Genomic DNA, 14557 nt, shown 5'->3' with positions numbered 1-14557 from the left:
GGAGTGACATATGATGGAAAGGATGCAAGCCCAGAAAGTTGGGTCTCAGACACTCTGGGTGTCCCCCAAATCTACTTCTCTTTCTAAGACTCTCAGGGATGGCCTCAGGGCTACCCAAGGGCTCTCCTGGTCTAGGGAGTGACATGGTTACCAGCCATGTACACAGACAGGCTCCCAGCCCATGAGGTCACAGCACACAGAAAGAGGGGCTGCATGACTGAGAGAGGCCACTGGACAGTGTGTGGCTGGACAATCACAGGCTAGGGGACTGCCACCGGGAGGCTGAGAGGGAGAAGAAAGGGATGCACGTGGTCTTAAGCAGCGAGGCACGCGAGTCCTGGAGTTTGGCGCGAGGAGAGCCACACTGAACCCCCATGGAGCTCAGATCAGACCCGCAAAGTGCAGAGTGTTCACTGGCACATGAACCATGAGCCAACCCCCTTCCCTCACCCCCTGTCCTTCCAGCTCTGCCTTCCCTTCTCCCAGAAATCCAGCCACATTCATTCCTGTTCCAGTCACCCCTCACTGCCTGCATGCTGGGGGGGGTGTCCCTGCACCCCCAAATCTAGACCCCGAGGGCTGCAGGGAACCAAGACTTCATTCAGAGTGGAGGAGCTAGGATGCCATTTCTTCTTGGTTGAAAGAAAAGGCAAATGCTCTGGGACAGGTGGCAGATGGGAGAGAGCAAAGGGCAACAACCCCAGGCAGGATTTCTGGTGCCCCATCACCCCGGAAGAACTCTAAGCCTTTCTATGCAGAGGGGGCTGCTGCAATCCTTGCCTCACACTCATCTTTGCGCGCTGATCAGGGCAGGAAATTCTGTGGGAGGGGGCTGGACCCGGCAGTGGTTTGCTCAGGGGTTCGCTGATGTCACAGCCAGCCCTCTGCTCCTGGGCTGAGCCGCAGGGGCCGCTTAGGTGGTCACTCCCTCCACCATGGGCAGACAGGCAGATGGAGATGCTGGGTACTGGGAGAGAGGAGGCCACACCCTGGACCTCAGCGGGATGGGCCGGGTGGTAACAATCCTAATTGTCTTCTATTGGAGTGGAAACAGGGACAGAAGGGAAAGAAGAAAAGGGAAAAGAAAGAAAACCCAAGGGATGGTATTCTCACGTCACACCAGCAGCAAGCAGCAGGCAAAGGTCAATAGAGCTAAGAAAGGCAAGGCTGCCCTTCCAGGGATACCTTCTTCTTGGCCAGCAGCAAGTCCTGGTAAGCACTGGACCGGAGGAAGCGGGCGTAGCTGTCACTCTTCATCAGCTTGTAGATGTGTTCCTGGGGAGGTGGGAGACGGGAAGACACAACAAAGAACTGTCACCCAACACTAAAGGGAACTGCAACCCAACTGGCCACTGTTAGGAAAGAAACAAACAACCCAAAGTATGCTGGTGTGAACTTGGAAAAACAGGTAACGTGCTTGCTTCGTTGTTTCTCCTCCCCGCCTCCCCGACTCAGAAAACATCACCTAAAACCTATTTCCTTTCTCAGCGTTAAAAGATCCTTGAAGATCATGTCCCGGAAGCTTTGTAATTGGGCCTTGGTGCCACATTGAGATGCACTGTTGCTTAATGATTAAAACCACAGGCGCAGCGATAAGAAGGAAGAAACTACCGATGATCCAACCACTTGGATGAATCCCAAAGGAATTATCACGAATTAAAAAAAAAAAAAAAAAAAAGCCCCAGAAGGTTTACACCCTATATGATTCCATTGATGTGACATTCTTAAAATGACAAATTGTAGAAACAGACAACAGATGAGTGGTTGCCAGATTTCAGGGATGGGAGAGGGGCAGGAGGGGAGGGAGGTGCGGTTATAACAGACAACAGGAAGGGTTCTTTGGTGAAAGGCCAGTTCTGTATCTTGACACGTCTTACACATGTGATAGAGTTGTATAGAACCTCACACACATACACACACACACGTACATGTGAGTACAAGAAAAATTGGGAAATCTGATAAACTCAGGGGATGTAGCAATGTCAACATCATGGCCATGATACTGTACTATGGTTTTTGCAGATGTTACTGTTAGGAGAACCTGGGTAAATGGTATGTCTCTATAGTATTTCTTATAAGTGCTTGTGAGTCTAAAAGTATCTCAAAAAGATTAACTAAAAAAAGTAGTCCACAGGCAATGATGCAATTGGGTCAGTTAATGCACATCAGGGCCACCATCCCATCCCGGAAGAGTGCTCTTAGAGCCAGATCATGGGGTCTTGTGGGCAAATATGCCAGAGGCTGCGGCATGGTGCCCTCCTGGGCTCCGAGAGCCATTACATTCTGGCCATGGCAATGGATTTTACCCTTGACTTTTAGCTAATTCCTGTAGCCTCGTGATCCCTTTCTAATACATCTGTCCTCATTAAGGACAGGGAAAGCCAGGTTCATTACAAGAGGGAGCTTATCGATTGAAAAAGGGTTATTTATCAGTTGAAATGTAAGGTAGCACAGCTGCATGGGAAAGCCTGGTTGTCCCAAGAGAGGACCTGTTAAAAGGAGGGTGGGCTTTCCCTAGAGAGGGTGTGATTGTTAGGCGGGGAAGCATCTTCTCTGATGTACACTCCTGTCCGTCCCGTGAAGCTGGATAAGGGCCCCAGGGCTTGGAGGAATGAAGAGCTGGCCAGTGAAGAGGATGCTCAGTGGAAAGGCTGGACTTGTCATTAATGACCTCTTCCTCGGGTATTCTTCCCAGGGGATGGGTGAGGTAGAGACCTTTCCTCAGTTGGGGGCACCCTGTAGAGGTACCTGGCCATTTTTGAGATGCTGGTACATCCCAGAGGAAGCTGGGTTACATCCAGGGCTTGCTAAAACCCTCTCCCTACCCATCTCAAAAGAAAGTGAAGGCATGGACTTCCCTGATGGTCCAGTGGTTAAGAATCCACCTGCCAATACAGGGGACACTGGTTTGATCCCTGTTGCGGGAAGATTCCATATGCTGCAGGGCAAGTAAGACTGTGCACCACAACTATTGAAGCCCACACAACAGAGAATACTGTGCTCTGCAGTGAGAGAAGCCACCCCAAGAGAAACCAGCCTGTCTCAGTAGAGAGTACTCCCCGCTCACAATTAGAGAAAGCCCATGTGCAGCAAATAAGACCCAGCACAGCCAAAAAAGAAAAAAAAAACAGAAAGAAAGTGAAGGCAGAAAGCAACCATCAACTTGGTGCCGTGTGGGTCCCTCTCTGGCCATCTTAAGTGGGGGCACACGTGGACCCGTTTGGGCACCAGCTTCATTCTTGCACAGATGATCCCATGTTTACAAAAGCAGGGTGCAGCACTCCTCATGGGAATGGGACCACTGCAAAGAGCCAAGGGAAACGAAGCACTGGCTTCGATCTGACTCTGCTTTGATGATCCAGATACGTTCTGAGTTAATAAGCTTCATGAGAACACGTGTTGGTGAGTGTTTTCCTGCAAATTTCAGACAAAAATCCAGCCCACGCTAGTTTAAGTTCCTTGTGGGAACAATGTGTTTTTAATCTCTTTTATGTGCATAGCGTCCAGTGTGGGGTTAAATGTTAGCGGAATTTATGCGGCTTTTTGGTTCACCGAAATACTGGTCTGAGCCTGCAAATACTGAGCAAGTTTACAGGCTCCATACTTGTTTTGGTTTAGATCAGTTTCTGCTCTCTGTATGGAAGGAGAGGGAGGATCACATTCAACTCAGAGGAGGTCCCTATGTGGGCATCTTAATTCAGCCCTAATTGTCTCAGAGCCCAGACCGAGAGACATCAGGGTCTTTGCATTTCTTGTCTCTTCAAAGTGGCCTAACATTTACATCTAAGGTATGAATGGAGAAGACTCTGGAGAGTCCCTTGGACTGCAATGGAATCAAACCAGTCAATCCTAAAGGGAATCAACCCTGAATATTCATTGGAAGGACTGATGCTGAAGCTCCAATACTTTGGCCACCTGATATGGAAGACCCAATTCATTACAAGAGACCCTGATGCTAGGAAAGATTGACGGCAGGAGGAGAAGGGGGTGACAGAGGATGAGATGGTTGGATGGCATCATTTACTCAATAGACATCAGTTGGAGCAAACTCCGGGAGATGGTGAAGGACAGGGAAGCCTGGTATGCTGCAGTCCGTGGGCTCCCAGAGTAGGACACGACTGAGCAGCTGAACAACAAGGTACAGATGCTAACCCAGAGCAAAAATGGCTCACTGTCTCCTTCTTGTCTCAGGCATGGCTTCTGTCTGGCCAGCAGAGCCAGGTGGCTCCTGAGTCATCTGGAGAGGCCTGTCCCTCAGGCCTGGACCTTCTCCAAACCCCTCTCCAAGGCCACAGCCCCCTGCTTGTTGCTCTGATTTGTCACAAGAATTGAAATGCCCAGGAATATCTCACAAAATTCCCCCTTCTGCCCCAAGAGGAGTAAGGAAACCTCTCCTAGCCCAACCCTTCTGGCCTTGAGAACAAATTTCACCCCCAATCCAGCTAATTCCTCCAACTCATCATAGGCAAGAAAAGCCATTGAAAGAAAGAATTTGTCAACTGAGAAAGAACAGAATAAAGCAGATGACTCAGTATTTGTTCCCCAAAATATTTGTTGAGCATTTCTTAGGTGCCTGGCACTGTGTCAGACACTGAGCTCACAGCATGATCAAGACAAAAGAGGTCCTTGCTGTCATAAATCTTGGATTTCATTGCACAAGGGTGTGCATGACTAACTGAGCTAAGGGCTACAAGGAAGAAGTTCAGGTTCAAGGTGCTATGAATGGGTAAAATTGAAGATGAATTCCCTGCCAGAGGTGGGGAATGCTGGTCCAACAACCAGAAAGAGCCTCGTCATGGCAGGAAGAACTAAGGAGACAAGAAGTGTCTCGCAGTTCCTGGTTTGGTCAACCAGAGAAAGAAGGATGATCCAGGGCTGAGGAGGAAGGCGCAGCAGACAGTGGTCCCCTCTTCGGTGGCGGGGGTCAACATGGGTCAGAGGGACAGTTTGGGCTCTGCTCTTGTCCTAATGTCACGTGGCATCTTGACAATTTGTTGCCAAGGCCAGAGCCAAGGCAGGGATGATGCGGGGAGACAGTAAAGAGAACACGGCCTCTTGGAGGTGGGCTGCACGAGGTGGTCGCACTCTGCCAACCCTATTGCTAGCTCTTGGCCATCACGATGACCATCTCAAATTTCCCTGTGAGGGAACAACCACAACCACAGCAGGTGGAAGTCATGGTCTGAGCAAAATGGAATCAAAGACGCAGAGCCCTCAGGCCCCCTACTGTGGCTTCGGGCTCCTCTGGCTGGGGCCTCCTTCCCCACAGTCTGTGGATCCAGGACTCTCCTCTGCCCTCCTCTCCTCCCCCAAGCAAAGAAGCGGAGAAGCAGAGCCTTTGCTGTACCCACTTATGGAATTCCGTTCCTTCCTCCTCGCCAGCTTTTTCTAAGAAACACAAAGACAGTAAACAGGGGGTGGGGGAACACAGCACTGAGGTTTTTTTTCTGGGAATGAGAACTAAGATAGGACTCAGGGTCTTTGGCCGGTTCCCAGATGCAATGAGTTTATCACTGCCAGGGACAGCAAGTGTACAAAGCTCTTGGCAGTGACCCCGACTGATTTATGAGGGGTTCTGGTTTGTTTCCCCTGCTTTGCAGACAACCAGTCTTAAGGAAAATGTATATCCAGGATCTGCTAAGAGCAGGGGAGCTGCTGGCAAAACCAGTGAGCCCCCACCCAGAGAATTCCCAAGGGGCCAGAGAGAAAGAAGTTTGCATTTCTCTTCTTTGCTTTTTCTTGTCTTATTTTCCTCCCTTCCTCCCTCCCCACTCCCCCTCCTCTCTGCCCCTTTATTTCTCCTTCCTTTCTTCCTTCTTCCCTCCTTAGACCCCTCCCTTGTTCCCTCTGTCTAAAAAAAGAGATGATTGAGTTAACTATGAACACGCAGAACTACCAGGGTCCACATCCGCCTTCCTGCCATGTGGGGAGGCACCTGCTCCAGACGGGGAGAGGCTCAGTCTCACTGGTAGAGAAACGGACGTTCTAAGGCCCTAAGTCACACCGAGCATCTCAGCCATGATTCTCATGCGGGGGGGGGGGGGGTCACACCCTTGTGGTGGGTGACAGTGGTAGATCAGGGGTGTCACCCTGATGAGACCCTCCACCCTCATTTCCCTTCTTGGGCTCGGCCCTGGGACAGGAGCTTTGCATGCCTGAGCTGCTAAGGCAGAAGCAAAACCAGCTGGAACTATGGGCAGCATTTTATAAAACCTTTAAAGGGAGTATAATCTATAAAAATACTGACTCGCTATGTTGTACACCTGAAACTAATATAATCTTGTAAATCAAGGGTACTCAAAAAGAAAGATTCTTTCAGAAAAGAAAGCAACGGAGAGAAAGAAAATAGAAAACCCCCCAAAACACAAGATGACCAGAATCGGTGGAGTCCAAGACACATGCAGGAGGTGGAGGGAGTGAGCAGTGTCTCAGTGTCTCAGAACCACACCTGCTACAAATCAGTGTTTTGCAGGGAGAGTCCTCAGCTGGAAAGCTCCTTTGTTTTTGGACAAAACCCAGTGGCCCTCACGAGTGCTGGGGAAGGTAATCAGACAGATGCCAGGCCTTGGGCCCCGAGCGTGCCGGAGCGGCCGGATGACTTAAGAACACCCTTACGTCCTCCTCTTGGCTGTGGCTTCCTAAGACAGTTACAATCTCATTCCCCAGCTTTAGAGCATCCTCCTGGAATGGGAGGCCACTCAGCTGGAGCACTGCACAGCTGCCAAGAGCCCTTCTTGGGATTTTCAAGTGTCCTATTTTTCTTTCTTTGTCTCTGTCTTCCACATCCACCCTTCCTGGAACAACATCCAGGCTTTGGGCACCGTTGAGTCCCTTGTAGTCCCCTGAAGGAAGATAAGATTGTGCTGCAAGATGTGATGTTGCTGCGTGAGATGCTGGAAGGGGGACCAGGCTGGTGGTCAAAGGCTTGGATTCAGGTCCCCACTCACCTTTTTCCAGCCCCACCAAGCACACAGTTAACCAAGGAAATAGAAGGGAACCCATTACAAAAACTGTGCACAAGCGAAGTAATGATGATAACTGGCTTACATGATGGGACTGCCCTTGCCAGAGAGGATGCTGGGGAGGAGACCAAAAACCAAAAGATTCCTGGGGAAGGAGGAAAGTTGTCTTACTTTCATTGCTGTTGTTATTTGCTCAGAATTGGTGTTTAGGTTTAAACAGCTTCCTTTTACAGATGAGGACACTAAAGCCCTACAAATTTGAGTGCCTTGTCTGAGCAGAGTCAGGATTTGAGCCCAGTGTTCTGTGATCCCCCCAAAGCTCACACTCTTGCCTTGGCACCTGCTGCTGCTCATGGTCCTTCCGTTGGGGTTTCGAGGGAGCCAGGTTGTGTGGCTGAGACAAAGTCCTCAACGTATGGTCACCAGAAATGTTGGGAGCCTCCTCTCAAGCTTTCATCTGAGTCACCCCAGGGGTGGATGCAGCCACTGCTCACCATTCTCTTGGGAACTGTTCACCAGCCCCACTCATCAGTGACAACAACGGCTGAGTCACCCAGGATGACACAGGCTCTGGTTTCTCACCTCACAGATCGTGTCCAGCTTGCCTTCTGCACCAGCAGGAAGGGCCAACCTGGCAAAGCTCTGAGTGCTGATCAGACTCCTGAGAAGTCATAGGCAGCAAGTCTGTGTCACAGAAAGTCACCCAAGAGATCCCTGAGTCTCATCTTTCAAGAGGATATCTTAAGCCAAAGGCCTTCAGACCTTATGCCTGGCTTGCTGAAGTCTAGGGAAAATGAACACTTTTCTCATCATGGGTCCTGCAGGAGGACAGAAGGTGGGCCTGCACTAGGGTAGAGAATTGAAGGGGATCCTAAGTCATTATCTGCTTAATAAACATAGCAAAGACTCCACGGCCATGTGAACAACCACTTCATTGAGAGACAGTAGCCTCTTGTCCTCAGGATGCAGCTTTGGACAATCATCCCAGGATTCTGTGAATCTTTTTTTCCCCATGTTTTTCCCTTCTCCTTTTAAACTGAAATGGAGTTGTTTTTCAGTGTTGTGTTAATTTTTGATGCATAGCAAAGTGCTTCAGTTATACATATATACATGTGTGTGCCAAGTTGCTTCAGTCCCATTTGACGCTTTGCAACTCTATGGACTGTAGCCCGCCAGGCTCCTCTGTCCATAGGATTCTCCAGGCAAGAATACTGGAGTGAATTGCCGTGCCCTCCTCCAGGGGATTTTCCCAACCCAGGGATGGAACCTGCGGCTCATTATGTCTCCTGCCTTGGTAGGCGGATTCCTTACCACTAGTGCCCCTGGGAAGCCCCATACATGTATACATACATATCAATATATATAAATTCTTTAAAAAAAATATTCTAGGGTCCCGTGGATCTTAAATGAGAAGCCCCCATTTGGATTTCTTTATCCTTCTAAGCAGGATGTGTGAGTCACTGTTTACACGGAATGCAACATTCAAGCCCTAAGAGAGTGTAAGAGTGAATTATCTTTTGCCTTTAAAGCATCCTTATAAACATGTTCAATTTAACTGGCCAAAGGGCACAGTATTGTGATGCTGTTCAATCCCTGTTCTTAGATAAGAGTAGCTTCAAAGGCAGCTTTGCATATTTTCTTTCACCTACCCGAATACCATGGGTATTAACTTAGACAAATGTTTCCTTCTCCTCTTCAAGGGCATGCGGTTTGGTGCAGGAGATCTCTGCTCTGAAGCATCAACAAAGAAATTTTGGAATTTGGTTCTCTGACGCCTTCTCTTCAGGAACTACTCTTCTGTGTGGTAATAAACAGAATCCTCTCACAAACAACTGATTTGTTCTTTTCAAAATGCATGCCTCCCTCTGCTGTTCATCTCCCTAAAATAAAACCACCCACAGAATAAAATGAGTAATTCCTGGAGTAAGCAGTTCCATAGCATATTTTATTAAAATATGTCTGGCATGGGAAGTCTACCAGGAAGTGTCCTCCAAATGAGGATTAATATCAGGAAACTTGGGGCAGTCTTGTGATACTGACACACAATGCCACCACCTCCACCACTGGGGCAAAGATTAACAGCCTTCACCAAGCTAGGAAGACGTCTGCTTCTGACTCATCTGGGGCAAATGTAAACGTGGGCTCCCTGGGCTCTGACGTTTCAACAAAGCAAACGTTAGAAGACTTTCATTCGTTAATCAAGTTGCTTCTAAACATCTACATTTAGGTAAGAATAGAGACTCTAGACTCGAGGCTTTTTGTCTGCTCATGGTGGGTGTAACTTGATGGTGTATTTCTCAGCTCTTATATCACCCTGACCTCATTTTGACCTTGAGGTTGGTCTTTGATCTTTCCATGCATGGATGATGGCCAAGTAGAGTTTCGGTAACTTAGACTGGGGTCTGCTTAAGAGAAAAGCCTACTTATCTGTATATTCCCAGAGTCTAGAACATCTGACCCTTAGTAGATATTCCAAGTTTTGCTGAATTGGCATATTGGAGAAATTGAATTCAACTGATATTTGTCAATCACCTCCTCTATGTACTTTCCAAGGTCGTGTGGCAAGACTTTTCCAAATGGAAAGCCAAGGAACAAATTGCCTTTTTTTTTTTTTTTTTAATGATAGGTACAGCTGAGTTTGTTATCATTCTGGACCAAATTGTCAAGAAAAAAATTTTTCTAAACCACAACTGTTTGCAGAGCATTATTTTAGTGTCATAGGGATTTATAGAAGGTAAGGAAAACCAATTGACTGCTCCCAGTGAAGAACTTCAAATCCAGAGGTGCTGGAAGCCTAGACACTGCAGGTCTAGATGGGGCATCTCAGTAGCTACTGCCGGTCATGGAAGCAGAGGGGCTTGAACACCTAGGAAACCTACATGGGAACCTGCAGGGACTAAAGTCAACAGGCTGGACTGGTCCACCAGATTCAACTGCCAATCCATCTGCCAGACAGATTTCCAATCCAATTCAATCTCAATGCAGCATTTTCTTAGGCTTGTTTCATTTGGTTTGTAAAGAATGATGTGCTCTTGGACAAGCTGTGCCCAGTGGTGAAAAGTCATCCAGGCCTCTTACGTCCTTTGCCATTTCCCTTGGTGTAGAACTTCACAGCCCACAGGTCAAGGTCTCTCAACTCAAATGGGAGAATGAATGTTCATGAAATGGATGGGTGGGGAGATGGACAAGTGACTCAATGGATCCAGTGACACAGTTCTTGGAACATCCTCAGATCAGTTCAGTTCAGTAGCTCAACTGTGTCCGACTCTTCGCGACCCCTTGGACTACAGCACGCCAAGCCTCCTGGAGGTTACTCAAATTCATGTCCGTTGAGTCGGTGATGCCATACAACCATCTCATCCTCTGTCGTCTCCTTCTTCTCCTGCCTTCAATCTTTCCCAGCATCAGGGTTTTTTCAAATGAGTTAGTTCTTCGCATCAGGTGGCCAAAGTATTGGAGTTTCAGCTTCAACATCAGTCCTTCCAGTGACTATTCAGGACTGATTTCCTTTAGGATGGACTGGTTGGATCTCCTTGCAGTCCAAGGGACTCTCAAGAGTCTTCTCCAACACCACAGTTCAAAAGCATCAGTTCTTTGGCCCTCAGCTTTCTTTATACTCCAACTCTCACATCCACACATGACTACTGGAAAAACCATTGCTTAGACTAGATGGACCTTTGTTGGCAAAGTAATGTTTCTTCTTTTTAATATGCTGTCTAGGTTGGTCATAACTTTTCTTCCAAGGAGCAAGTGTCTTAATTTCATGGCTGCAGTCACCAATGGCAGTGATCTCGGAGCCCCAAAAAATAAAGTCTGTCACTGTTCCCACTGTTTCCCCATCTATATGCCATGAAGTAATGGGACCAGATGCCATGATCCTAGTTTTCTGAATGTTGAGCTTTAAGCCAACTTTTTCACTCTCCTCTTTCACTTTCATCAAGAGGCTCTTTAGTTCTTCTTCGCTTTCTACAATAAGGGTGGTATCATCTGCATATCTGAGGTTATTGATCTTTCTCCCGGCAATCTTGATTTCAGCTTGTGCTTCATTCAGCCCAGCATTTCTAATGATGTACTCTGCATATAAGTTAAATAAGCAGGGTGATAACATACAGCCTTGACGTACTCCTTTCCTGATTTGGAACCAGTCTGTTGTTCCATGTCCTGTTCTAACTGTTGCTTCCTGATCTGCATACAGATTTGTCAAGAGGCAGGTCAGGTGGTCTGGTATTTCCATCTCTTGAAGAATTTTTCACAGTTTGTGGTGATCCACATGGTCAAAGGCTTTGGTGTAGTCAATAAAGCAGAAGTAGATGTTTTTCTGGAACTCTCTTGCTTTTTCGATGATCCAACAAATGTTGGCAATTTACTCTCTGGTTTTTCTCTGCCTCTTCTAAATCCAGCTTGAATATCTGGAAGTTCACGAAGATCTGATAGACAGAGTGCCTGAAGAACTATGGACAGAAGTTCGTGACATTGTACAGGAGAAAGGGATCAAGACCATCCCCAAGAAAAAGAAATGCAAAAAGGCAAAATGGTTGTCTGAGGAGGCCTTACAAATAGCTGAGAAAAGGAGAGAAGCAAAAGGCAAAGGAGCAAAGGAAAGATATACCCATCTGAATGCAGAGTTCCAAAGAATAGCAAGGAGAGATGAGAAAGCCTTCCTTAGTGATCAATGCAAAGAAATAGAAGAAAGCAATAGAATGCGAAAGACTAGAGATCTTGTCAAGAAAATTAGAGATACTAAGGGAACATTTCATGCAAAGATGGGCACAGTAAAGGGCAGAAATGGTATGGACCCAACAGAAGCAGATGATATTAAGAAGAGGTGGCAAGAATACACAGAAGAACTATACAAAAAAGATCTTCACAACCCAGCTAATCATGATAGTGTGATCACTCACCTAGAGCCAGACATCCTGGAATGCAAAGTCAAGTAGGCCTTAGGAAGCTCACTATGAACAAAGCTAGTGGAGGTTATGGAATTCCAGTTGAGCTATTTCAAATCTTAAAAGATGATGCTGTGAAAGTGCTGCCCTCAATATGCCAGAAAATTTGGAAAACTCAGCAGTGGCCACAGGACTGGAAAAGGTCAGTTTTCATTCCAATCCCAAAGAAAGGCAAACATCAAAAATGTTCAAACTACTGTACAATTGCACTCATCTCACACGCTAGTAAAGTAATGCTCAAAATTCTCCAAGCCAGGCTTCAACATTCTCAGATACTCTGAGACTTAAAACTGAAGCCAGGCAGCCTGTGTACCAGCCAGCTGACTCCCGCCTGCCTCCTGCCGCCTGCAAAGGCTCTGGGAAGGGGTGAAAGCCCTAAGAGGAAGCCTTAGGCTCACGATACTTCCTGTGGTTTCATTCTCTCCTCGAAACCCACCAGCAGTGCTTCAGACAACAAGCCCCGAGATTCAGGTCTCTCTTGGCTCCTATTGCTCTGCCTACCACTGTTTGATTCTTCCTCTTTCAGCTCTAAGCCTTCAATGCTTTCCTACTGTCTTCAGGGTGAGAAAATTAAAATTCCTTAGGAAGACACCCAAGGTGCCCCAGATCTGGCTCCTACATACCTTTTATTTTTGCTTTTCCCCATAAGGAACTCCTTCCAAGAGCAGACATCTTGGGAGTTTAGATCTAGCTTGGAATTATGAGACCTCAGGAAATACTAAAGCCATTAATTTTTGTGAGTTCACACATATAAGGATATAGCACTTATTCAAAGAGTTTTCAGGGCTATTGGCTCATTTGATTTCTCAAAAACCCTTAGAGGGCTTAGAGAAGACATCATCCCCATTTTACAGATGAGAAAACTAAGGCACAAATCGTCAAGATCCTTGCCTGAGACGACAAGGCAAATGGTGGCAATGTAGCTCTCCTGATGCCCCAGCATTAAGAACAGAACTCAATCCCTAGCATAAAGAACTGAGTCCATAAAAAAAAGCCATGGCTCATTTTTCTTCTTTTTCTCCCCTCACGAAGCTAAATCTGTGAAATTGGAACAACACAGCAAACAGCTGAGGGCTATGGTCACAGCCCACAGACCTTTATGGAAGATTTGATCTTGGCTCAAATTTTCAAAGAAGCCAAATGGATAGGCAAAACACAAATGCAAATGCTGGGCCCATGCTGACAGGGCGTCTCGTGGGATATTTCCACAGGAAGCAAACACAGGCAATTAACTTTGCTGTAACAATGCCTGTGGTCACATGAAAAAACAAAACCCTCAGAGAGAGCTTACACCCCCTCCCGGGGGGCCCATTTCAAATGAATCCACAACCGTGTCTCAGTCTTCACTCCAGCTACTGACCCCAGATATTCACATGTTTATTGGTTCTTTGACCACTGTTGGGTGGCTTCTGATCCCAGTGGGGGGTGTTCCAAAGGGCTTAGGTGTCATCATTCCCACTTCTCAGATGGGCAAACTGAGTGACCACAAGCAAGCGTAAAGGGCTTACAGGAACAATCCTACAGGCCTAGACAGAGCATGTGGCTAGGATCAGAGCCTGCTCCCTGGCTTGGGGATTTTCTCTGGGGACCAGAGTTTCTCCAGGTCTCTGCATGACAACCAGACCCTCAGCTCTGATAACCCAGGGGCAATGCTATCTGAGCAGTAGACCTGACTGGCAAGTTGGGAGATCTGAGAGCAAGTTCTGGCTGGATTTTAGCCCTCTCCCCCTTACCTGGAAACCTTGAAGTCACACCTGTGCAGCCAGTGCAGGCAGCAGGGCTGGCCAGGCAGGGTGGGGATCATGGTACTTACCGACTGACTTCCCCTTGGTCGCGGGCTCTAGAATACTCAACCCCAATGCAGAAACACTCATGGAGGTTGGTGGGTTACTGTTACTATACCAAGGTCTCCTCTAACCCTCTCTCCCATATAAATGAAAGATTAATGGCTCCCAACCCGTTATCTTCTATCTTTCTGGATTTCTTGAAATGTTTCAATGATTTTCACGGTAGATTATTCAGCACAGTGATCTCAAACTCTGCCCCCGCTGTCTACTTCTTTATGTCCTAAGAATGGTTTTTATATTTTTAAGTGACTGAGAAAACTCAAAAGGAGAATAATGTTTCATGAGCTTTCAGAGTCCAAAAATAAAGGTTTTCAACACAGCCGTGCCCACTTATTGATGTATTTTCCATTGTTACACTATGACAGTGTAGCTGTTTTGGTATGGCAGAACTGAGTACCAGTAATATAGACTCTATGACCTACAAAGCTCAAAATTTAAACCGTCTGGCCATTCATGGAAGAAATTCAGCCTTTTAAACCAACTCTTAGTGTAAAAGACAGGTTACAGAATCAACCTATTTGCACAGCCACTCTATACACATGAATTGAGAGAGAGGAAAAAGTACTAGAACGGGGTTTATCTCTGGGTACTAAGGTTACATACAGTTATGTGAATTTTTTTAAAGCAAATTTGTTAAACACAAAAGTATAAGAAAAGAATATTAATGACATTAATAAGACAAACTTGCAATGTTTTACTGTGGGCCAGACACTGCTAGTCGTTGATACGTTTTATTTCACCTAATTCCCTTTCCACAGCATAGGTACCATTGTATCTCTGTACAGATGAGGGAAGAAAACTC

At 46.9% G+C, this 14557-nt stretch overlaps 1 protein-coding gene across 10 annotated transcripts in view; it reads right to left on the bottom strand.

Moving 5' to 3' along the window:
* RGS6 (regulator of G protein signaling 6) overlaps positions 1 to 14557 on the bottom strand; it is a 609909-nt gene that overhangs the window by 26277 nt on the left and 569075 nt on the right. For all 10 annotated transcript variants that reach the window (XM_027552323.1, XM_027552324.1, XM_027552322.1 and 7 more), the window contains one exon: positions 1186 to 1275. In XM_027552323.1, the coding sequence (XP_027408124.1) occupies positions 1186 to 1275 (90 nt within the window). The remainder of the gene's footprint in view (positions 1 to 1185; positions 1276 to 14557) is intronic.

Source organism: Bos indicus x Bos taurus, chromosome 10 (genome assembly GCF_003369695.1).
Source record: "Bos indicus x Bos taurus breed Angus x Brahman F1 hybrid chromosome 10, Bos_hybrid_MaternalHap_v2.0, whole genome shotgun sequence".
NCBI lineage: Eukaryota > Metazoa > Chordata > Mammalia > Artiodactyla > Bovidae > Bos > Bos indicus x Bos taurus.
The sequence above is the reverse complement of the archived record's forward strand: the minus strand, read 5'-3'. Positions and strand labels throughout refer to the sequence as shown.